The sequence below is a fragment of the Microchirus variegatus genome, assembly GCF_963457635.1.
Source record: "Microchirus variegatus genome assembly, chromosome: 13".
NCBI lineage: Eukaryota > Metazoa > Chordata > Actinopteri > Pleuronectiformes > Soleidae > Microchirus > Microchirus variegatus.
In genome coordinates, this window is record NC_139814.1 from 26,641,806 (window position 1) to 26,668,000 (window position 26,195).

General features: G+C 40.0%; 1 protein-coding gene across 3 annotated transcripts in view; it reads right to left on the bottom strand.

The window, feature by feature from the left end:
* trappc9 (trafficking protein particle complex subunit 9) overlaps nt 1-26,195 on the bottom strand; it is a 213,826-nt gene that overhangs the window by 82,902 nt on the left and 104,729 nt on the right. For all 3 annotated transcript variants that reach the window (XM_083899962.1, XM_083899963.1, XM_083899964.1), the window contains exons 18-19: nt 19,218-19,328; nt 241-394 (exon numbers count right to left, since the gene is read on the bottom strand). In XM_083899962.1, coding sequence (XP_083756088.1) covers nt 241-394; nt 19,218-19,328 — 265 coding nt within the window. The remainder of the gene's footprint in view (nt 1-240; nt 395-19,217; nt 19,329-26,195) is intronic.

The window sequence follows — 26,195 nt, forward strand, 5'->3', positions numbered from 1 at the left end:
AAGAACACCAAACACTTCGCCATCTGTTGGTGTAAGAGAAGAAGAAGAAGAAGAAGAAGAAGACGAGAGAGTTCCCTGCTGGCCACAGGGCCTCCTTCGGACGACGCAACGCTGATGAAATCTGTTCAACTACAGACTGAGGACATTGTACAACATATTTCATCTCTCTCTCTCTTTCTTTATGTAAAGCCTTCCCCTGCCTCTCTCTGTCTCTCTGTCTCTCGGTCATTTGAAGGATATGATGCTCCAGCAGATGTCCAGCTTGCTGTTGATCTGGCAGCCCTGGGCGTGTTGTCGGTCCTCTTCCAGCTGTTTGGGGTTAGCGAAGCGAGCGGCGTCCTGGTCCAGCTGTGGCAGAGTCTCAAAGTCAAACTTGTCAACCTGGATGGCCATTCTGCAACAGGAGAAAACACACATTTACACACACACACACACACGTTTCTGCTTATGTAACATGTTACAAATGGCCAAAAGGAAACTCCACACTTTTTATTTCTGTGTGTGTGTGTGACCCTGGGAACTTATGTAAGAACTTATGTAAGATAAAAGGTTCAACTGATGACAAATGCTGCATATAGTACATGTATATTATGATAAAATTAAGCTTTACAGGTGCTAAAAAATTCAGATTTGATAATGTGAAGATATTGCGGCAGCCAATGGTCTCTTTCCTTCAGACCTATTTGTTTTTAACACTAAAAAGTTACACACAAATACACTTGTTTTATGATAATATTATGATTTTGTGTCACAATTATCACTCTTAAATGGCAACGTAAGCAAATATAAGCCAAGCAGGTCAATGATCCATGAATGGTTATTACTGTCAGAGCAGCTTGTTATTAGCCACTTATCCACTAGCGCGGAACGCCTAGCCTCGCCTCATCTCCTTGCATAACACCTTGCATTTCCATTAACGATAGCACCTGGAAGACTTTTAAAGACTTTTTTAGACCATAATGAATACATTTTAAGACCCATTTCAAATCCATACTAGCAAAAAAGTAAGCTAAGCTAAGCTGCAACACACCGCGGCGCGCGCACAGCACGCTAGCTAGCGGTGCGCGATAAATTGTCACCGGGGCAGCACAGGTGACCTACTTTAGTTCCGTGTTGTAGTCATTGTTGTTATCGCATCCTCAAAAACAGAAACATTTCAAAGCGAGACTGAAGTTTACGCACGTTTTAAATAAAAGTAACGTTAATAGATTTTTAAGAGCTTTCAAAATTGTATTTTAAGGAGAGATTTTAGGAGAATTTAAGACATTTTAAAGCCTTAAAAGACTGGATTTAAGACTTTTTAAGACCCCGCGGATACCCTGTGGAAGAGTCACAAGAATTAAGCGGAACCCAGACGAACTGTAGATGAGTTAAAATGACTTAACGATCCTAAAAATGTGCGTTAATCTCCAACAATTACCGGGAGAAATGTCTAAAATCTCAATATTTGACAGTGGAGTCTGGTGTTTTTCGTCAGGGCAAAATACGCGGAAAATAACTGCTTTACGTTTGTTGCGTGTAAAACAAAGTCATGGCAGTTTCGTGCAGTGATGACTCCGCCCCCCCCACGTTGAGGAGGAGCTACGTCGTAATCGGAAAAACACAAAGAAACCGCGTAGAGGCGAAGCTAGCTCGGACCACGAAGTGGGAAACGTGGCTATTGTTAGTGGTAAATGTAAATGAGGAAGTTACTCATTGGTTAACTCTGACCTCACTGAGTGAATCTGACGTTCCTACAACTTCGTTTAGGACACAAGTGTCAACAAACGGAGCCCAAAAACCGTTTCAAGCTAACGTAGCTCATATAATGCGAGAGGAAACTCCCTCCCGCACGTCTAACACCAGTACGCGTTGCGTCGAGAGCGGACGTTAAACCCTCGCCGAGCTCCGTTGCTCCTCGTGATTTAGCATTTCTGAGAAAAAAAAAAATTTTCTCGGCCTAATGACAAACAACGCGGCGCCGATTTTGTCGAAGGTTTGCAGCGGCGAGAGATAAATTATTTATCCAGACTGAGCAAACACCCCGAGGCCCGAGCTCTGGCTCTCGCTCTCTCTCTCCCTGGTGCTGAGGGTGTTTCCAGGTTATTTATTAACCAGAGCACCAGCGTTCACGGCCCTGGGGGTTTGCACCGGCACAGCGTCGGCGCGGCAACAGCAAAGCTGCTCAGACCGCACACGCGCCGTCGCTCATTAAAACCACCGCAAAGCCCCAGCTCTAATCACGCTCGCCGCATTCAAAAGAAGAAAATATCAATTGATTGGGTTCTATTAGTTTCCTCCGACGGCACGATCATCTGCAGAGTTCAGGGTTCTGTCGGCGCGACGGAAGAGCCGAGACGGATCGCCGCGGAACGGGGAGGAAGATTGTGTTTGTTTCAGAGAGTTTGAAAAGCACAGGAAGTTGATTCTCAACATTTTTACACTCAGAATCTGTGTTTTCACCAAAGAAGACGGAGTAAAAACGGACAAATAATGTTCACATAAGTCACTAAACTAAGTAAACCTTACACCACGGAGCATTTAGGCTGCTTTTATCCCACTATTTTTATATGTAAAAAGGCTATAATGATGTCTTATATCTATATCTATGTCTAATCTAGCGAAATTATTACTTTTACAAACAAAATTCAAACTTTTGGGGGGAAACGCGTCATAGTTACAGTTCAAAGTTCATTTGGCTCATTTTTGCATGAACAAAAATCAAAGAAAAACTGTTAATTTTGTGACTTCTGCACAACTATCACTGTTTTTTTTACGGCTATTTAATATAAAACGAGTCACACGAAGACGAAAGAACGCAAAGGTGTGACCTGTAAACGCACACAGGCACAGGATGTCCATATAAGGACTTGTGTTTTATCCCCCCGCGGCGATTTGCCGAGGATTAAAACGAGATAAATGAGAGGCGAGGACTTTGAAAGACGACATCCTTGTTAACCTCGCCTTGTTGTTGTTGTTTTCTTCAACGTGTATTCATTCATTTACTGCACTATTTATTTATTTATATATTTAAAAGTGTGTTTGTGGTCGTGAAGTCTCCTCACACAGCACAGCAGGCCTCTGTTTGCAGGAGCAGCGGGAAACTCTGTTATCAGCCGTCCATCAAACTCTCAGACGGAGACAGAAGAAGAAGAAGAAGAAGAAGAAGAAGAAGAGGAAGAAGAGGAAGAAGAGCTAAATGTTAAAAGAAAAAATGACTGTTAATAAAATGAGACGCGTCGTTCTGACACCGGAGGAAAATGTGAGTGTAAAAATGTCAACGTTAAGATCATAATGTGGAGCAAAAATGTGCAAATACTGGACGCAATCGTTCAACAGAAGAATAACAACAAAGGGAGATAAAGCGACACAGATCTGACTGATGTCACCGTGAGCGACGAGTATGGAAGTAAATCTGTGCCATCTGAGTTTGAATTTGAATTTCTAACACTGAATTTTTTTTTGCATCGAAATTAGACTTTGAATTTTAAAAACCATCAATTTTTTTTTTTTGCCATTGATTTTTTTTTTCAACATCTCAAAAAATTCAGTTGCAAAAAATTCAGTCGCAAAAAATTCAGTCGCAAAAATTCAGTCGCAAAAACGTCAGTTAATATCCGGGTCACCAGAGAAAAGCAATCGAACCCCGTCTCAATTCATCCAACACCAATCAACGTACGCTCCATTGGCCATACATACATACATACATGAATCACATTTAATACTAAATCTCATAACTTGATTTGCGGCGCCACCACTGGCTGCTCCTTGTTGTCTATCAGACGAACTGAGTCAATGCAATAAGCGCCTGGCTGACTGCAAAATGTCATCATACTGATTATTCATTTTTAAACCAAAATTGCACATCTGTGCAATGTAAATATTCAACGTCTTTGTCTTGTTCACCAAATGTAATGAAGAAAAAGAGTCATATTTATGCCATGTGTCTTATTTAAAATCTATCATACGGTGAATATTGACTTAAAATATCAATGTCGACCAGTCGCCCTTATCTTTATTTTCCTTTATCTGTTTTTTTTGTAATAAGAAAACACAGCGGATCAATGTATTGATCGGTGAAATCGCCCCTCGAAGGTTTAATTTCAGAGGTCGCTGCCTGGGGGCGGAGTCACGTGGTGGAGCGGTCATGTGGTTTTTTTCATGTTTTCAGGGCTCATAATCCAGCTCTAAACTTAGATTAGATTAGACATCACGTTAACAAACAGAGATTATATCAACATTAGAGTATTGTTTCCATCTGTCAGGTGTTTATATCAATTAAAAAATGGCTTTAATCTGATTAAAAAATCCTTACAAGATGAAAAACAACAATCTTAAGACAACTTTAAATCAAGTCAGGTCTGGTGGCACGTAAAAATAAATCATTAGGACTGTATGTTGGCGAGCGACAGTCACATGATTCAGATTAAAAAAAACAGCGCAAATAACATTCAAGGCAAGAAATCATTGACTTTAAGACGTTGTTTTCAGACAAAGGGAGGATTTAATTTAACAGGGAAACTTAAATTGAACTATGTGTGTTTCAATCTCGGGGGGGGGATTAAATTACGGAACTATATCTGTCTATAACGGATTAAAGCAAGAGTAAGAGCATAACTCAGTTTAAATAAATAAATATAAGGATAAAGAACAGCAGTTTAATCCAGGACGGTGATGGAGAAGGTTTTAAATGTGTTTAAAGACAGAGATTACGTTAAGAATTTTGTGTATAAAGTAAATATTTGGCGATTAAGTCGCGTATATATTGAGTTGTGTGTAATAGGAATAGGAGTATAAGTACATATAAGTTTATAATCCCGCCTCCTTCTTTCATCTAAATATCTAAAACACTTTCCTCCACTCAGAATAATCCCGATAATGGGCTTTCACCATCACGTCCGAGTACTTTTTTATAACAACGACGAATAAAAATCACACGTCATCTCGTCCGCAGTCGTGTGAATGTGTCGTTTTCAGATTTCAAAATAGCCGACCAGGCTTCAACCGAGGCATTCTGCAACCTCACCTGTCCACACACACACACACACACACACACACACATTCTTGTACTTGCTGCATACTGAGGACCAGGTAAAAGTGCTGACAAAGTGAGGACCAGCATTTCCACTTTATAAATCTGGGTGCAGTACCATAACATGTCTGCAGGTGGAGCCCCAGAGCAAGAAGAGCTGGAAAACTTGTCAAAATTTGACAAAAACGTCATACTATACTATGTCGTCCAAAATTAGAAAAAATACATTAAGCCAAAATTTTTGTTCCAAAATAATAATAATAAAAAAACGTCTTACTATACTATGTCGACCAAAATTTTTACAAAATTTTTTTACCAAAAATTTTTTGTCCAAAATTTGACAAAAACGTCATACTATACTATGTTGTCCAAAAATAAAAAAATAAAAATTACCCCACAATTTTGGTCCAAAATTTTACAAAAACGTCATACTATACTATGTTGTCCAAAAATAAAAAAATAAAAATTACCCCACAATTTTGGTCCAAAATTTTACAAAAACGTCATACTATACTATGTCGTCCAAAATTAAAAAAAAAATTTTAATCAAAATGTTTGTTCCAAAATAAAAAAAAAATAAATAAATATCGTACTACACTATGTCGACCAAAATGTAAAAAAAATTTTAACCAAATATATATTTTTTTTTTTTACAAATTGAGTAAAGCATGTTATAGCAACCTAAGGAAGTGATTTCAATGAAAACAAAGTGAGGACCGGCCAAAATGTCCTCACTCCGTAAAAATGAGCTCACTTTGATGGTTAAAAACCCTCACCGGTCCTCAGTATGCCGCAAGTACAAGAACACACACACACACATATACACACACACACACATACACACATATACACACACACAACACACGCGCACAGATCAAAGCGAGGTGCAGGAGGAAAAAGCCAATGCAATTACGCTTTCACAGCCTCGGCCGCAAAGCAGAACACAAATTAAATAAGAATTAGGAGTGGAAGACAAACGAGAGCGAAGCTCCTGGTCGTCACTGCAGCACTAACTACATCAGCCTTTGAAGACGAGTGGCTGATGTCACTCACTCAAGTCCCGTCTTCAAATGGTCGCTGCTTTTCCGTTCGGTCATCTTCAAAACGCCAACATTTACAGGCCTCAGAGAGCTAAAAATACTGCAAAAATGAAACCATAAACGAGGGGAGGAGAGGCCTGGTGAAGAAAGACCAAAACAAGACCAAACAACCCGGGTTTGATGCTTCAAACCAGACTTAATATCACATAAGTATTGTCTTTTTTTAAATAGACAACAAAATGTTTAGTGGAGAATAAGCAATGGTTCCATTTATGACTTTATTATGTTGAAAACGTGTAAAATGACATTTGTTTCAAAGCAAACATGCTGTTATGAGGACATTAAAGTTGTGTTTTAACCACATGGGTCGTCGTGGTTTTGTGTGACTACGTCCAGGTTTGCTTGAATCCATTATTTAAGTAATAAAAACATGTTTTTCTCGCCCTAACCAGGTGATTTTGAGCCTAAACCTAGTACCGATGAGTTTTATTGTCGTCCTGTTCTCATTTTGGCCAAAAACACAATCGTTTGCACGTCTGTAGACAAACGTAATTGTGTAATTGTGGCTCAGAAATCTTTATTTGTCCCACGGGATCGTACAAGGTACATCGTCTGTGGAAATTAACATTGCAACACGTGCCTATTTTGCTAATAACAAGATAAAACGTAGATTAAAAGAAACTTAAACTTAGATAAAACTATCGAAGTTTGAATACATTTGCTTGAATACATTATTTATGTAATAAAAACATGTTTTTCTAGCCCTAACCATGTGACTTTTGTGCCTAAACCTACTACCGATGACTTTTATTATCATCCTGTCTTCATTTCTGCCAAAAGCACAATTAAATTAAAACGGTGAAACATGTCTATTGTGCTAAAAACAAGATAGAACTGAACTCTAAATTTAAATAAAGATAGAAATAAAACTAAATAAAACAAAAAGTGAAGTACATTAGGTGTAGTCGGCGTACGGCGGCAGTGGAGAGCTAAGTTAGCTGGTGTGCTAACAGTAGCCGAGAAGGTAGCAGATGTTGCTAACACTCGACGACACCTGTGAAGGAAGCCGAGGTGCAAATACATCATTTCCAAACCGAGGTCGGGTGAGGGGGAAAACACACAGAGTCTGATCTGGTGTGAGCGGAGAAGCTGGTAAACGTTAGCTAACGTCGGCTAGCGCCCGGCGACGGAAGCTAGTTTCAGATCCGTCCATGTGCAGTTAAGCTAAGCTGTTGAGAACGGCTTCCTTGATGGAATTTTACACCATTTTGTGCCAGAATAAACACAAACGTCGAGTTAAAGTGTGGATTCACACTTAAGCTAACCTCCAAACAGCTTTAAAACTAGCTTTTTTAACAACAACGAAGGCCAGAGAGAGCATTTAAAAAGGCCAAGCTGCTCCACCACCACCAACACTCCCACCAGCTTCTTCTTCTTCTTCTTCTCTTGTTGATTTGATTGTCGAGTCTTTCAAAAGGACGAGGCCATATCTGGACACTCATCTAACCTATTACACGGGCTTTTAATAACAACCTGTGTGTTGAGCTCGGCCAACACTGAACTTCTTCTGGGTCTGATCCTCAGTCCATTCCACCTCCGTCCCTGCAGCGTCTGACTGATAAGAACGCCTACTTGGCCTTTATTTCCCAGGACGAAAAAACGGAAGCGAGCGGCAGATGTAGACGAGAGATCGCGCGGAAAGATGCAACCGTTTTTTTTAATCAGAAATGTCCTGTTTCTGAAAAAGGGAATAAATCCAACCCAGATATAAGTGGACGCTTATATCTGAAATAAGCCGTGTCATCTGCGTCGGTGCATACAGACGGGGAATTATATCTGTCCTGCATCTTTGATGACTTACAACGAGCTCAACTCTATTTTGACGGCTCTGCAAAGCATCGTCATGTTTTTTACAGATTCCACCTGAGGATCATTGTGACACTGGTTTGAAATTTCTTCGGGCAAACTTGGAGGACGTTGACAGCGAAGAGATTTCTGAAGGCAGTGATTTTGAGGAGTTTCTCGGCTTCGGCGATAACTTTGAATGCGATGAACCAAATCGACGGGGGGGGATTTACGGTTGCGACATGTTTCTGCAGAACCTTGACGAGGGTGAGGTTAATAAAAGGAAACAAAGGTCCTTCTTTTAATATACTCCACATTTCCACTTGTAGACGTCTTCAGTGTCGGACTACCATCAATGCAGGGAAGTTTGGTTCAGATCGGAACAGGATTCGCAAAGTTCTAATCGGAAATAGACTTGTTCTTGTTTATGTTCTGTCACCACCAGGAGGCGATGTTTTCAAATTTGACCGTTTTTCATAGTCGTCTTAAGCAACGAGTCGTCATCACTCATAGCAAGTTTGGTTCGGATCGGACCTTCCATCGCAAAGTTTTGAGAGTTTCGTTGTCTGTTGGCGAAGAGATCGGAATTTTCGCCAAATTTGGCGCCCCCTATCTCGTTCTTTAAAAAAAACTTTCAATAACTTTAGATCTTCAACTGGTCCACAGCGACCTCACGAAGATGATCGCACGAAAACAATACGACAAGTTTGTCCAAATACCAAATGTAATTCTGTCTGCTGTCCCCAGGGGGCACTGTTTCCAAAATTGTATATTTTCAAATAGATGTCTTCAGGGCTGGACTATCATCAATGCAGGGAAGTTTGGCTCAGATCGGAACAGGATTCGCAAAGTTCTAATCGGAAATAGACTTGTTCTTGTTTATGTTCTGTCACCACCAGGAGGCGATGTTTTCAAATTTGACCGTTTTTCATAGTCGTCTTAAGCAACGAGTCGTCATCACTCATAGCAAGTTTGGTTAGGATCGGACCTTCTATATATATATATATATATATATATATATATATATATATATATATATATATATATATATATATATATATATATATATATATTAGAGCTACTAATCGATTACTAAATTAATCGGCAACTATTTTGATAATCGTTAATCGGTTTGAAGCTTTTTTTCATGATTAAAACAACATTTCTGATTGTTTTTAGCTTCTTTAATGTGAATATTTTCTTAGTCTTTGCTCCACATAAACAAAGAAATCAATAAAACTGAATAATTTTGGTTTGCGGACAAAACAAAGACGTTCAAGAACATCATAATTTCCAGCTTTGACAAGCGCCGCGTCAATGTTTTTTAACATTTTCTGACATTTTATGGACCAAACGATTCATCGATTAATCGAGAAAATAATCGACAGATTAATCGATTACGAAAATAATCGTTAGTTGCAGCTCTAATATATATATATATATATATATATATATATATATATATATATATATGTATATATGTATATATATATGTATATATGTATATATATATATATATGTATATATGTATATATATATATATATATATATGTATATATGTATATATATATATATATATATGTATATATGTATATATGTATATATATATATGTATATATATATATGTATATATATATATATGTATATATATATATATATATGTATATATATATATGTATATATATGTATATGTATATATATGTATATATATATATATATATATGTATATGTATATACATATACATATATGTATATATATATATGTATATACATATACATATATATGTGGTTAATTGTGCCATCGTCGGTGGTTTTTCCTCTCAAAGCCGACTTCACATCACTAAATATCACCGCGTGACCTCTGACCTCTGCATCACTAATTACCACCGTCCTGCAGGCAGCAGTTGTTTTTTTTTTTTTAATGACGACCATAACGCCGACTTCAGGATGAAGCGGTCACAGCGAGACGACCCCCACCACGCCGCCGTCGCCTCCTCCTGATGAAACGCTACCGTTGCATCACATTGGAAGCGCACGATGATCACATTATCATGACAACACTGTGGTTTTTACTATCGTCTGTGTAGGTTTTTCGACGAGCGGTGAGCGAGCGATACGTGCCGTTTGAATCCTCGACGTTTTATTTTATTTTCTATCGTTATTATTATTGTTTATCGCATCTTTTTTTAACAGCCAGCACTCGTGCGATGTCAGCGGGGAGAGAAGCCGAGCGCCAAGAACGCACACCGAGCGCGATAAAGCGCGGGGGTTTATTTTTAGCTCACGTGCAGCAGCTCAAGGGGCGGAGATCCGTGGAGGCTTGTGCAGAGGCAAGCGCAGAGAGCAACCGTCTATTTTTAGACGGCAGCTGACTCTGTAACCCTTTGTTAGCAACTGCAGCATCAGCATCAGCATCAGCAGCAGCATCCATCCCTATCCCTCTCAACATGACGAGGTGCAGTAAAAACACAAATCCTTACAGCCAATTACGATAGTTCTGGTAGAACGCTTTCTCCGTGCAGAGACGTGCAGGCTGCTGTCGGTTTCCAGCGTGAGCTATTTTTATCCCCGAGAAGCCTGGAAGCCGTTCTGAGGGCATTTTTTTTTGCCACAATTAGACAGCGCAGTAGAGCAATGCACCGAGCACGAGGAGAGGAGATTATTACCATTATTATATAACCGTATAAACATTAGGTGGAAGTGTTGCAGTGCACGTGTGTGCTTAACTGAAGCCGTATCTCCAGAGATTCAACAGGGCCAAGGAAAAGAAAGGGGAAAAGCTGATCTCAGCAGTCACTTTTCATCCCTTTTCCTTATCGTCAACAAGTATATTTTGATTGTTGATGATTTAACGCGCGCGAACATAAGTCTGAAACGATTTCCAATCATCAGAGAGGGAGAAAAAAAATGGCTAATAGTCACACTAACTGGCTGCAGATACATGATGTGCTCGTAGCAGGAGGAGGAGGAGGAGGAGGAGGAGGAGGAAAGGTGGTCGCCATGGAAACAGGCTTTGTTTGAGAAGGACCGTGCGTCGATGAGGCGCATCAAACTCCTCGCAGAGCCCAACAAAACAAAACAAAAAACGCCACGGCGAGGGAGCGGGGAAACGCGCCAAACGGTGCCAAAAAAAAGTGCCGCCAAAACTTGCCGCTCGACTGCAGGGGGCGTTAATGAGCCGGATCTGCGAGTACGGGAGTACGTCGGTGCCCCCCGAGAGGTGGATGCTGTGATGAGATGTAAAGCTCCGCCCCCCCCCCCCGCGGAGACACAGCTGTGTTGACGCAGAGCGAGAGCATACGATGACTTTCGGCCACAACATTTATGAGAGAAAACGAGGCCAGACGGACGTTCTGAAGCTCAGGTGTTAAAGAGTTAACTGGATGTTTCTTTGAGTCCGATAATTGCGTCAAGTCAACGATCGATTGACGGAGAAACAGACGTGAAATATTCAAATTCATTCGATTCATGTTTAAATGTATTCACGACCGTGTAAATACAGATCGTCAAACCCTCAGGTTTCATGTTATCGCTGCTCCTCATTCCAGAATATTCCATATTAGTGTATTTATGTCGACATATGATCATCTAATAATCTCTAATCTTCTCAATTTATCTATAAAATGGTCCATAAAATATCAGGCCGCAACAAATACTAGATTACTAAATTAATCTGTCGAATTTAGATTAGTCCATTGATTGGTTTAAGTGATTTTTCAAGGATTCAAACCAGTTTCTCTGATTGTTTCAGCTTCTTAAATGTGAATATTTCCTGGTTTTTTTGCTCCGTATAAACAAAGAAATCATTCAAACTAAATAATTTTTGGTTTGCGGACAAAAACAAGACTGTTTATCAAGTAAAGGAATACTCGAATAACCGACAGATTGATCGATTTAATTCTCAAAATTACAACATTCTCATTTAATGGCTTTGCTTTCAATCTGAGTTTTCCATTATCAAGATAATAAATGAATTTGGTATCATTAAGTCTTTTCTCATAAAAACACGATGGAACGTCAGGTCTATGTCAAACCTCTCTGATCCAAAAAAAAAAATCCACTCTAATCCCATAACCAAACAAACCTGCATAATTACAATGATTAAGACGTTCTTACATCTTAAGTTTTTCATTCGCGTCACTAACGGAGGTTTTAATTTGCTTCGTGGTCCTCGTTAGATCAAAGCCTCGGCTGCAGAGAGGTCAGGACTGTCTGACACAGGGTACACAGCATCACTCCTCGACTCTTTCCCTCAAACCAAAGACCATAAACCAACTCATTTGCATGGTATTTATGCAGCGCGGCGACTACAGACACTTTCTCTTCAGCTCGCTGTCATTAAAAAAGAGAAGCCACCGAGGAATAGTTGTAGTTATTCCACTAAAAAACCCAGTCGGAAGGTGCAGCTGGTGAAGCATCCTGATGAAGTAGTTCATCCCAGAGAATTCCCAAATCACAGCCTGACGCTTTCAAGACATCGTCGTGACATGAATACACAAACACACCGCGAAATGCTCGGGGAGTTTTCTCCAATTTAACCTCAAAATAGCATGGATTCCAGGAGATTTAAGGAGTCATCTTGTTCCCCTCAGGTTCTATGTTGGCATGACCCAACCTAACCACTTCATCTCCTCGTAGTCGCCTCAATGTGCGCTTCTGTTCATCGATTCTCCAACAGAAGAACATCATCTCTGCAGAACTTTGACCAAAGTTTGATTCAGATCGGAACAGGATTCGCAAAGTTATAATCAGAAACTTTTTCTTGTTTGTGCTCCGTCACCACCAGGAGGCGATGTTTCCTTTTTCATTGTCTTCTTTAGCAACTTCCCATCATCACTCACAGCAAGTTCGGTTCAGATCAGACCTTCCATCGCAAAGTTATAAGAGTTTTGTTGTCTGTTGGTGAAAAAATTAGAATTTTGCCAAATTTGGTGCCCCCTATCTCATGCACCGTACGACGTTTTAAAAAACTTTCAATAACTTTAGGTCCTCAACTGTTCCACAGCGACCTCACCAAATTTGAAGATGATCGCACGAAAACTGTACGACAAGTTTGTTCAAATACCAAATGTAATTCTGTCTGCTGTCACCAGGGGGCACTGTTTCCAAAATGTAATATTTTCAAATAGATGTCTTCAGGGCTGGAGTATCATCGATCCAAGGAAGTTTGGTTCAGGTCGGATCAGGATTCGCAAAGTTATAATCGTAAATAAACTTTTTTCTGTTTATTTTCTGTCACCACCAGGAGGCGCTGTTTCCAAACTTGACCGTTTTTTTTCCATTGTCGTCTTTAGCAACTACCCGTCATCAATCATAGCACGTTTGGTTCGGATCGGACCTTCCATCGCAAAGTCATAAGAGTTTCGTTGTCTGTTGCCGAAAAAATATCTGAATTTCCCCCAAGTTTGGTGCCCCCTATCTCATGCGCCATACGACGTTTTAAAAAACTTTCAATAACTTTAGGTCCTCAACTGTTCCACAGCGACCTCACCAAATTTGAAGATGATCGCACGAAAACTGCATACGACAGGTTTGTTCAAATACCAAATGTAATTCTGTCTGCTGTCACCAGGGGGCACTGTTTCCAAAATGTAATATTTTCAAATAGATGTCTTCAGGGCTGGAGTATCATCGATCCAAGGAAGTTTGGTTCAGGTCGGATCAGGATTCGCAAAGTTATAATCGTAAATAAACTTTTTTCTGTTTATTTTCTGTCACCACCAGGAGGCGCTGTTTCCAAACTTGACCGTTTTTTTTCCATTGTCGTCTTTAGCAACTACCCGTCATCAATCATAGCACGTTTGGTTCGGATCGGACCTTCCATCGCAAAGTCATAAGAGTTTCGTTGTCTGTTGCCGAAAAAATATCTGAATTTCCCCCAAGTTTGGTGCCCCCTATCTCATGCGCCATACGACGTTTTAAAAAACTTTCAATAACTTTAGGTCCTCAACTGTTCCACAGCGACCTCACCAAATTTGAAGATGATCGCACGAAAACTGCATACGACAGGTTTGTTCAAATACCAAATGTAATTCTGTCTGCTGTCACCAGGGGGCACTGTTTCCAAAATTTTATATTTTCAAATAGATGTCTTCAGGGCTGGAGTATCATCGATCCAAGGAAGTTCGGTTCAGGTCGGAACAGTATTCGCATAGTTATAATCGTAAATAAACCTTTTTCTGTTTATTTTCTGTCACCACCAGGAGGCGCTGTTTCCAAACTTGACCGTTTTTTTTTCATTGTCGTCTTTAGCAACTACCCGTCATCAATCATAGCACGTTTGGTTCGGATCGGACCTTCCATCGCAAAGTCATAAGAGTTTCGTTGTCTGTTGCCGAAAAAATATCTGAATTTCCCCCAAGTTTGGTGCCCCCTATCTCATGCGCCATACGACGTTTTAAAAAACTTTCAATAACTTTAGGTCCTCAACTGTTCCACAGCGACCTCACCAAATTTGAAGATGATCGCACGAAAACTGTACGACAAGTTTGTTCAAATACCAAATGTAATTCTGTCTGCTGTCACCAGGGGGCACTGTTTCCGAAATTTTATATTTTCAAATAGATGTCTTCACGGCTGGAGTATCATCGATCCAAGGAAGTTCGGTTCAGATCGGAACAGGATTCGCATAGTTATAATCGTAAATAAACCTTTTTCTGTTTATTTTCTGTCACCACCAGGAGGCGCTGTTTCCAAACTTGACCGTTTTTTTTCCATTGTCGTCTTTAGCAACTACCCGTCATCAATCATAGCACGTTTGGTTCGGATCAGACCTTCCATCGCAAAGTCATAAGAGTTTCGTTGTCTGTTGCCGAAAAAATATCTGAATTTCCCCCAAGTTTGGTGCCCCCTTTCTCATGCGCCGTACGACGTTTTAAAAAACTTTCAATAACTTTAGGTCCTCAACTGTTCCACAGCGACCTCACCAAATTTGAAGATGATCGCACGAAAACTGTATACGACAGGTTTGTTCAAATACCAAATGTAATTCTGTCTGCTGTCACCAGGGGGCACTGTTTCCGAAATGTAATATTTTCAAATAGATGTCTTCAGGGCTGGAGTATCATCGATCCAAGGAAGTTCGGTTCAGATCGGAACAGGATTCGCATAGTTATAATCGTAAATAAACCTTTTTCTGTTTATTTTCTGTCAACACCAGGAGGCGCTTATTCCAAACTTGACCGTTTTTTTTCCATTGTCGTCTTTAGCAACTACCCGTCATCAATCATAGCACGTTTGGTTCGGATCGGACCTTCCATCGCAAAGTCATAAGAGTTTTGTTGTCTGTTGCCGAAAAAATATCTGAATTTCCCCCAAGTTTGGTGCCCCCTTTCTCATGCGCCATACGACGTTTTAAAAAACTTTCAATAACTTTAGGTCCTCAACTGGTCCACAGCGACCTCACCAAATTTGAAGATGATCGCACGAAAACTGTACGACAAGTTTGTTCAAATACCAAATGTAATTCTGTCTGCTGTCACCAGGGGGCACTGTTTCCAAAATGTAATATTTTCAAATAGATGTCTTCAGGGCTGGAGTATCATCGATCCAAGGAAGTTTGGTTCAGGTCGGAACAGGATTCGCATAGTTATAATCGTAAATAAACCTTTTTCTGTTTATTTTCTGTCACCACCAGGAGGCGCTGTTTCCAAACTTGACCGTTTTTTTTCCATTGTCGTCTTTAGCAACTACCCGTCATCAATCATAGCACGTTTGGTTCGGATCAGACCTTCCATCGCAAAGTTATGAGTTGTAATCTTTCCAGAATAAAGTCTTAATCTTTCCATAAAGATGGCCCTAATAGACCATCATAGAATGTACTGGACATTTGTTTATATTTATACACAACACAACTCTTTAATAATGTAATTCTGCTGCTGTCGCCTTCTAAAGCTTCTTCTTCATCTAAAGGTTAAAAACAGAAACAGTCGTCGTCCTGTTGCTCTTTCATGACCTGAAGCCATTAAACACACGGCTGAAGTCGCCGGATTTGCTTCCTCCTCTGGAAAAAAAGGTTAGACGACAACAATCTGAAAGCGTTTGTCGTCGGGAAAAGAAGAAGAAGAAGAAGAAGACGCTCTGTGATTGACAGAGTCATTTTTTTTTTGCGAGCGTCGCGTCGAGGTCCTGGAAGACGACTCCAGGAAAAACATATTGAGGGCTGACACCTCATTCATCACGGAGCGAGGAGGAAATATGAAATGACAAGTTCATCTGATGTAGAGAGACGGGAACAATATGGAGGAACAATATTATGGTTTCTGCAGAACCCAGATCTGCGAGGTCTGAGGACCCCGTTTTCTACGATTATGCAAAAATCCTTCTATCCGACTCTGAATGTTTGAGATCACGTCTGGGGAAACCATCGGCGTTTCTGACAAAAACTGAGCCGGGAACTTTGTCCACTGACAAAAAAAAAGCTTAACCTTTAATAATAAATGTGTGTATTTGTCAGTATCTTCTACAGAACTCCTCGACGTGATGAATATCGGAAATAAGTCTGTGCTAGCTATCCAAGATTTGTGTAATCGCGCATTCAACCAATTATTTTTTGATTAATCGAGAACGAAAAATTATTATTACAAATTTTTTTGAGATACTCGAGTAATCGCTGCAGCAAGATCATTTACGGCAGCAAATACAGTCATAATCTCTAGAGATTAAAGTCATAATCTTCCGAGAATAAATTCATAATCTTGCAGAATAAAGTCATAATATATCCAGAATAAATCTGTAATCTTTCGAGAACAAAAGTCGTAATCTTTCCAGAATGAGTGTAAAGTTGTGATATTATGAGAATAAATTCATAATCTTCAGAAACTAAAGTCGCAATATTTTCAAGAATAAAGTCGTAATATTGCGACAATAAATGTGTAATCTTTTGAGAATAAAAGTTGTGTTCTTCCGAGAATAAAGTCTTTATCTTTCCAGAATGAGAATAGAGTCGTAATCTGCAGAGACTAAAGTCGTAATATTTCAAGAATAAAGTCGTAATAATATGAGAATAAAAGTCGTAATCTTGCACTATTTTGTGACATATGAGTGTTACTACCTGAGAGGTTTCTTTTGTTTTGTTTAATTTTTTTATTATTATTATTTATTTAATTTTCTTCTGTATTTTGTATTATTTATTTAATTTTTCCTTAAATTGTGTGTCTGAAGTTTTGTTTATACCACATGTCTCAGTGTAGCCTGGAATATTTGTTCACTTTTAGGAGTCTGGAATTGTACACTGTACACATGTGTTTTGAGAAAAATGTCAATAAACATATTGTTCAAAAAAAAAAAAAAAAAAGTCGTAATCTTGTGACAATAAATGTGTAATCTTTTAAGAATAAAAATTGTATTCTTCCGAGAATAAAGTCGTAATCTTTCCAGAATGAGAATAGAGTCGTAATCTTCAGAGAATAAAGTCGTAATATTTTCAAGAATAAAATTTGAATCTTTCCAGAATGAGAATAAAGTCGTAATCTTCAGAGACTAAAGTCGTAATATTTTCAAGAATAAAGTCATAATAATATGAGAATAAAAGTCGTAATCTTGCGACAATAAAGTCGTAATCTTCAGAGACTAAAGTCGTAATACTTTCAAGAATAAAAGTCGTAATCTTGCGACAATAAATGTGTATTCTTCCGAGAATAAAGTCTTAATCTTTCCAGAATGAGAATAAAGTCATAATCTTCCGAGAATAAATTTGTAATCTTCCGAGAATGAAGTCGTAATCTATCGTTTGAACAATAAGCCGAGAGCAGCAAATGTTATCCAGAAAAATGCCCTGAAGACGGTGATGAAACCACCGCTGAGGTCCATGTTTTCCATTTCGTTGGCCTGTTTTTGCTCATTGGGAAACAAACGAGTTTTGTACTGTTTTACTTCAAAGGTCTGTTTTGGAGACTTTTCAGTCGTACGATCGTTCATTACGTTCACGCGACGTCGACTTCTTCCTCTCAGACGTGTAAATCTCCGGTTACTATAGAAACACATGGTTCTAAACCAGACCTGATGTTAAAAGCAGCTTTAAACTCAATCTTTGAGGCAAACCGTGGTTCGACTGTTGATCTTTAAAAAAACCTCATTTCAGCACAGGGGAGAAAAAAAAAACATATTTGGAGAAACCTGAGAGATTAGGCTGTTTTTGAAAAGATCCCATAATTCCCTTCAAATAACAACATTCCTCCACGACAGCGTGTACTTCTACGGCAACAACAACAACAACAACAACAGGAAACATCACATTTTGTGAGCCGTCTCGATACTGAAGTGCGAGATTAGATACGATGTAAACGGGAAATCCAGAAGCAGAAGTTATCACTAAATTTGTGAGTGAAACGTACACGACCGTTCAATAGTTTGGGCTCACATACACAATTTTTGTGTGTGTTTTCCATCAAAAGAGTTGCAAAATGAATAAAAAACATTGACAAGATTAGAAATAATGATAATTCAGCTGTGCTAACATCATTGCACAAGGGTTTTCTAATCGTCCAATAGCCTTCTGACGCCATTAGCAAACACAATGCACCATTAGAACAGTGGAAATGGGCCTCTATACAGCTATCAGGGTCTCTGCAGGTTTCAACAAGTCAAATTCAAGACTTTTTAAGACTTTTTTAAGACCATAACGAATACAATTTAAAACCCATTTCAAATCCATACTGGTAAAAAAGTACAAAATACGTGAAGGAAAATTGGAGCCACAAATCGTTGAACTAGCAATTCGGCTTCGCTGTGGGCTTTCATTAAGTTTTCACCGGTGCTATGCTAAGCTAAGCTGTCACACGCGCTAGCTAGCGGTGTTCGATAAATTGTCACCGTGCAGCACAGGTGACCTACTTTAGTTCCGCGTTGTAGTTATTGTTGTTATCGCATCCTCAAAAACAGAAACACTTCAAAGCGAGACTGAAGTTTATGCACGTTTTTAAATAAAAGTTACGTTAATAGATTTTTAAGACCTTTCAAAAATATTATTTAAGACCTTTTATGAGATTTTAGGAGACATTTTAAGGCCTTAAATTCAAATTATTGGATTTAAGACTTCTTAAGACCCCGCGGACACCCTGACCTATGTACGTATTCCATTAAAGAGCCAGAATAGTCGTTTTTCACATTAACAATGTATAGAGTGTGTTTCTGATTCATTTAATGTTAGATTCATTGAAAAAAAAAAGTGCTTTTCCTTCAAAAAATGAGGACATTTCTAAGCGAACGGTAGTGTAATCATCTCTAGAGGACGACGACACTTTCCGATTCATCGATGGTGAATTTAGTCATCGATTAATAACGCGACGAATCGTTTAATTGACTCTTGACTTTTCACTCACCGCTGACACTCGCTGGCGTGAAGGACCAGATCCTGGTTGTTCTTGGCGTTGACCGTGAGCTCGTGCTCCGTCGGGTTGAAGATGTCGAGCAGCAGGTGACACTGGCGAGTGCTGTGGACGCACACACACACACACACACACACACACACACACACACACACACACACACACACACACACACACAGAGAGATAAACAACTTATTTGATCATTTTTAACACAAATAACAACAAGCTGACAGTGACTCAGGTCCGGCAGGGTGACCCATGTAACCTGTGCATAATGACCCGTTTATGAGTGTGTGTGTGTGTGTGTGTGTGTGTGTGTGTGTGTGTGTGTGTGTGTGTGTGTGTGTGTGTGTGTGTGTGTGTGTACGTTATGCATGAGGTTAGCGTTAGCGTCTAAAAATACACGCCCCGGCACAAAAGCGAAATGCATGAGATGAAGATGAAGAGACTGTGTGTGTGTGTGTGTGTGTGTGTGTGTGTGTGTGTGTGTGTGTGTGTGTGTGTGTGTGTGCGTGTGTGTGTGTGTGTGTGTGTGTGTGTGTGTGCGCGCGTGTGTGTGTGTGAAGAGCTCATCAGTCCTCGTCAGAACATCAAACGGTGGCTGCTGTGCTTTCATCACAGGTCCACAGGCCCTGGCTGGAGCAGGCCATCGTCATCATCATCATCATCATCATCATCATCATCATCATCATCCTCATCATCATCATCATCATCATCATCAGCCCAGGCCTGCTTTTCTCATGCAGATCATAAGAGGGCGGGCGGCCAATTTGTGATTTAGATGGACACGGGTGGAGATGATGCAGGATTTAAGCCCAATTTATACTCCTGCGTAAAGTGCTCTGCGTAGGTTACGCAGAGCCTGTCGTAGAGCCTCTGCGTCGTCTCCGGCCGCACGACATATTTTTTAAGTGTCCGTCACTCCGTCAAGGGACAACGGAGACGGCAAGAGCTGCGATTGGTCCTCAGGACAGGCCGAGATAACGTTGCCCTGTGCCGGCTCACAGTGCGCAACCGAGCGTCCACAGTGGCGGAGCTGATCACCGCCGACAACGTCGCTGCCAAACTATAAATGCGTCACATCTTAACACACACAGCACATGTTTAGACTCTAAATGGCCAATTTCTCGCCTCAAATTATCTTAAAACTGCGTTCAGTGACACAGAAAAGTGAGAAACGGCTTCCATTGCTCACTGTAGCCAGAAGCACAACAACCTTGCGTAGCGACCCCTACTGATCGGGCGGGAAATTGCTTATTTTCTCGTAGATTTGTCACATTTAATCTCATAAATCTGCGACTTTGTTTTCTCGTGGATTTGTCACTATTAATCTCATAAGTAAACGCTATTTTCTCGCAGATGATAGTGTTTGTCAAACCTGGAAATGATGATGTTCTCAAATGTCTTGTTTTTGTCCACAAACCAATAATATCTATAGTAACCATTCATAACATGTATCCTTTTTTATTTGTCGACTTAATCTTGTATCATTGTATCGTTGAAATATCCTGTTTTTTTGATGGTGCAGATCTGTGAGATCATCACAAACCTGTAAAAGATGAATTGTTGCGATACAATAGAACATCCTGAGATAATTGAGTCACATGATAAAAAAAACATGCATGAACGATGAAGAGATTACAGGTCGTGCATCACACAGATTATTCCACGCATTTCCAGACGACTGTCAAACACAGAAGAAAAAACCACTTCTTTGTGATCGTCAGGATTTCCGTAAACCTGATTTACGCACAACTTTAAACGCTTTAATCTTCTTCAATTCTTACTCTTTGTGCCATTAAACGCTGCACATCAACCTCCTCCTCCTCCTCCTCCTCCCTGCGAAGAACACCACCTCGCCTCTTAAATCTCCGACTTAATGGAGAAGCTGAAGTTGAGTCTCTAATAAACTGCTGTAGCAATTAAAGGAGAATATATATTTTTTTTTTTTCTCTTTTCCAGTCAACCAATGTTTCGCTAAGTGTCTCAACGTCTCTGTTTGGCGGACGTGATTAACGGGCCGGGGCGAGAGCTGCTGATTTATAGAGCATTTAGCCGAGGTGATCAATCAGACGAGCCATTTAAGAAGCTCAGAGAAGCAGCGAAACACACAAGAAAACCCTGAAGAGACAGAGTACTGTACGCACGGGCCGTGCTTTTATTTTGAAGGATTGAGGCACTAACAACAACACAAAAAAACGCCTCAAACATTACGGTCGAACCCAAATGAACAATCAAAAAGAATCCATAGTTTCACAGCGTGGTAAAAATGCGGTTATTGCAAAAGCAGCGGGCGATGAAACTGGAACCAACACAACAGGAAGAGGAGGGGGGGGGGATCAATGGCCGCTCCTGCTGGGGGCAGGGGCAGGAGCGCCCCCCCCCCCCCCCCCATCTCAGTCAATGTGCAGCAGTCAATAAGTGCTGATTTAGCAGCAGCTCTGGCACCAGAACGTGACACGTCTCACGCACCGAGTGCGTAATGGCCTCAATTAGCCGAGCTGGATTTAGACGACTGCCAATGAGGGGGCGCTATTTTTAGCCCAAGACGCCAATAGGAGACAAATCATCTCCGCGTCCACAAATAAAGACTGCGAGGCAACGGAGAAAGAAAAATAGCTTAAAAACCAATTAGCGGCTTGTCAGTCAGCGCGCGCTTCACGCGGAATAATAAAGTTTGAATCAAACGCGGTCGGCGTCTAAAAGGCCGTGCGATGTCGCATTACTTGGAGCCGCACGGCGCAGGAACAGCAGCAGCAGACAGTCGACAGGTAGTTTAGCGAGTTCTTGAATTTCTTTGCGTCAGATGATCATTTTCACCAGAAGCCAAATTTTTGATTTTGATTAAAATATGATGATGAAATTCGACTGAACGTTCAGGTGTATTTTTAGCATTAAAGGCATTTCTCAAACGTTTCTCTGGGGGCTTCTCGTTACGTTTAGCCACAGCCGTCTCGCTGAACTTCCACTCTGTTGTAGCTGTTTGTCTTCAGTCTCTCGGGTTCTGATGATCATTTACAGACGAAGACTAGTGCTGTTTAATAGGTTAACGCCCGTTAGCGCATGGCGCGTTTCCATGACGACTGACCGGGAAAAGATACCGCATGACGTCATGTTTACGTGCCGCGACACCGGAGTCCGGGCACCGTTTACCAGTTAGCGCCATTAGCTGCATTAGCTCCTTTTAGCGCCGTTAGCCCTAGCCTACAGTGGAACTGGAGCGGTCTGTTTATTTAAGGAAAAGAGCAGCGCTACGAATAACCAGCGTACCTGTGCCTCCGTTTTTAAACTTTATCGTTACTTTAGGGACTAATTTTACGTAAACATGATGATGTCAAGCGCGTCTTTTTCCGGTCAGTCGTTATGAAAACGCGTTAATGTGCGTTAACATTGACGCGCTAACGTTTGGCAGCACTAATGAAGACAGAAAAATAAAGATTGGCTATGTACAAAAAAGTGCTTTGGTCGACAAAGCTTCGATGACAGTAACGCTTAGATTTCGCGCTGCACATGCTTAATAACTGCTAGAAAGTTCTTCAAAAACATGAAATAACTAACTGTTGCTGCGTGTTGTCCGTCAGATAAAGACAGCGGGTTTGTCCTCCGCGTCAGAGCTCAGAAAAGTGTGAAAAGAACACACTGAGCTAACGGTTATAGCTAACACTATAGGACGCTCTTTCAAAAAAAAAAAAAAAAAAAAACGCATGAGAAACACGTCTTCATTTCCCCCAGTAGAGCGATGTGTTTGTCCCAACGTTGAACAAATGGGTTTTTAACAGGTCTCCATAAAGAGTATATATATATAAATATAAACGTGACACATGCACATGCTATGTGTGACTTTCTTTAACACATCTGTCACCTCACATCTGCTCTGACCTCTGTGAGCAGAGTGTGAAAGCACACGTCTTTCCTCAAAAGGGGAATTTAACGTCAACGTACACGGAGGAAACGACATATATATACGGCCAATAATGTGTTTACGTAAAAAGGGTAAAGCGTCTCTTTTCGGTGTCACTGAACCATGAGAATTAGTTTATTTAATTAAAAAGACGAGTTCAGTCCTTCCTGACTCTGTGTGACACAGTCACTGAACTGAAACACTAATCCACCAGACTCCTCCGTTTAATATTCAGATATTAGTTATTACCTTTGCTAAAAATAATCGAGGCATGTTTTCAGGATTTTTAAGTCTTTTTTATCATCGTTCAGTTTGATGCCTCACCGTTAAATCAGTGGTCGGCAGTCTGTGGACGTCATGTTTTAGCATCGGCTCAGCTCAGGCTAATGGAAAATAAGAAATAAAAGTGCCAAGTAGAACCATATAAGGTTCTTCAGCTTGTTCTCATAAGAAAACCCTTTTGGAGGGTTCCACCAAGAACCCTTTTAAAACCCTTTATTCAGGAAAGGGGTTTTAAAGGGTTCTCTGGATTACAATGGTTCTTACTGGAACCTTTATTTATTTATTTCTTGTAAAGCACTTTGGATCACCAAAAGCATTGTTGTAAAGGGCTGTATAAATAAAGTACATTTACATTTACATTAGTGTTACCAAGGTTTCTTGGTCACACTAATGGTTCACGCGTGACATCATGTTTACGCGCCGTGGCACCATTTACCAGTTAGCTCTGTTAGCGGCATTAGCTCGGCTCAATATATCTACTAATATATCTTGTCTTAGAAATAAAAGTGCCAAGTAGAATCATATAAGGTTCTTCGGCTTGTCCTCATAGGAGAACCCTTTTTGGCTCCAGGTAGAACCTTTTTATAAAGATTCCAAGAACCCTTTTAAAACCCTTTATTCAGGAAAGGGGTTTTAAATGGCTCTCTGGATCAAAATGGTTTTTACTGGAACCATTAGTTTAACCAAGAACCCTTGAAACCTTTCTAGAAGAAAGGGTTTTTCAGAAGCAAATGATTCCAGGTAGAACCTCAGCCCTTGTAGAAGAACCCTTTTGGAACCCTTATTTCTAAGAGTGTATACCAAGTGTTTAGCACTGTAGTGCACATGTCACTGGCTGAAACTTGGGCCAGAATTGACTTTCTGTGGGTGCCTATGTGTGTTTCCCTGACCTATTTGCAGCCCGGCTCGCTTTACTAGCTCCGTGTTGCCGTTGCCTCCCCCATGGTAACGTTGCCAGGCGACATTTGACTTTTTTTAATGAAATAAATTGTTAAAATAAAGACAAACGTCATCTTCTACCTGTGAGTCGTGTTTCATGCAACAGCTGTCACGAGTATTCGAGGCGTCTGTTTGAAGGCAGAGACATCACGTCGTCCAGCCGTCTGAATGTGACAGGTGTGTGTGTGTTTCCATGATGGACACATGTCAAAACGTCTGATCATACACATCACGTTCACGTCAGGCTGCCTCGATCATCACCCTCACAGTCGTGAAAACTGCTGCTAACTGACAACACAACATAATCTCAATCTGCTGTTTGTGTAACAGCAAATTAGCATAAAAACGTGACCTCATTGAGAAAAATGTATTAATTTTTTGGCTTCAGTGGTGCAAAGTGGTCCTAATTCAGTTTAAAAGACATAGACAACTTACTTTTTAAAATAAAATCCCACAGGGTGAAACAAACAGGTCAATCTCTAAAAAAAAAAGGGGAGGAGTTATTTCCCTGGTAAATTCATGGTGACACAAAAGTGTTACCAATGTTCATAAGAAAGTAAATACAATGAAACTATGGCCAACATACTGGGCATTTACCTGGTAACTATATAGCAAATGATAGTGTGTTATTGGGTAATTACTGCTGGTAATAAGAAGGTAAGTACAGTGAAACTATGGCCAAAATGTTTGTTATTTACCTGGTAACTATATGGTGAATGATAGTGTGTTATTGGGTTTATAAGCTGGTAATAAGCAGATAGCTACAGTCCCCTAATTATTAGCTATTTAGCCAGTAAATATACGGTAACAAAACATGTGTTACAAGGTATTAGCCTGTAATAAGGCGACGAAACCATGGACAAAACACTGGGCAATTACCCAGTAAAATAAAAAACGTTATTAATGTAATAACTACTGGTGATAAGTGGGTAAATACAGCAGAAATACTACGTATTCATCTGGTAAATTATATTGTGTTATTATTGTGTTTGTGCTACTGAGCCACTGCATTTGTCAGGATCCAAGGAAAACACGACGAAATCAAACACGACCGAGAATGTACAAAAATAGTCTGTGGCTCTGTCAGAGATAAAACATGCAGCGAGTAGAAGCAATTTAATATATATATATGGATATATATATATATATATATATATATATATCTACTCTCTTTGAACTCTCTTTCAATAGCATTCATCTCGCCAGGTAAAGAGTGTTCGAGGACGTTAATGTGTGCTCGTCCCCAGGGAAAATCAAAGGACAGACAAATACTAATGTTGCGAGTGTCATAATAATTATGACAAGAAACATCCTCACATTGACAAATAATGGAGTAAATGGAGTAAAATACGCGTCATATAATATAAACATATTATACGGAACAGTAGCCGTCAAGATATAGCCTAACATCTAAGGTAAAGAGAACTTTACAAACCATAAGATGTTCATAAATAAAGATTCATGGTCATGGGTCAGAAAAAAGTCGTCGGATCAGGAGCAAATTTGTTGAGTTTCTTACTCCAAAGGATTTTTGGGGAATTTTTGACTCGACAAAAAGTGGCTAAAATTGTGTAAAATGCTAAATTTTGAGTTTTCTTTTTCCTATCGTGTCCAAGTCGCACATAGTAATTCCGATATTAACCAAACTTGGTGAACCAAATTTCTAATGTACGTACATTAGCTCCGTCCAACCAGAAGTCGGCCATTTTGAAAAAAAAACAAAAACGGCTAGTCTACGCATTTGAACAAACTCGTTCTAGCTGGTTTGAGCTAGCCGCGTCAAACTCGGTTCATATGTTCTCGACAAGTTAATGATTAAAAGTTACGAAAGGATTTTTTGTCTACGTCAC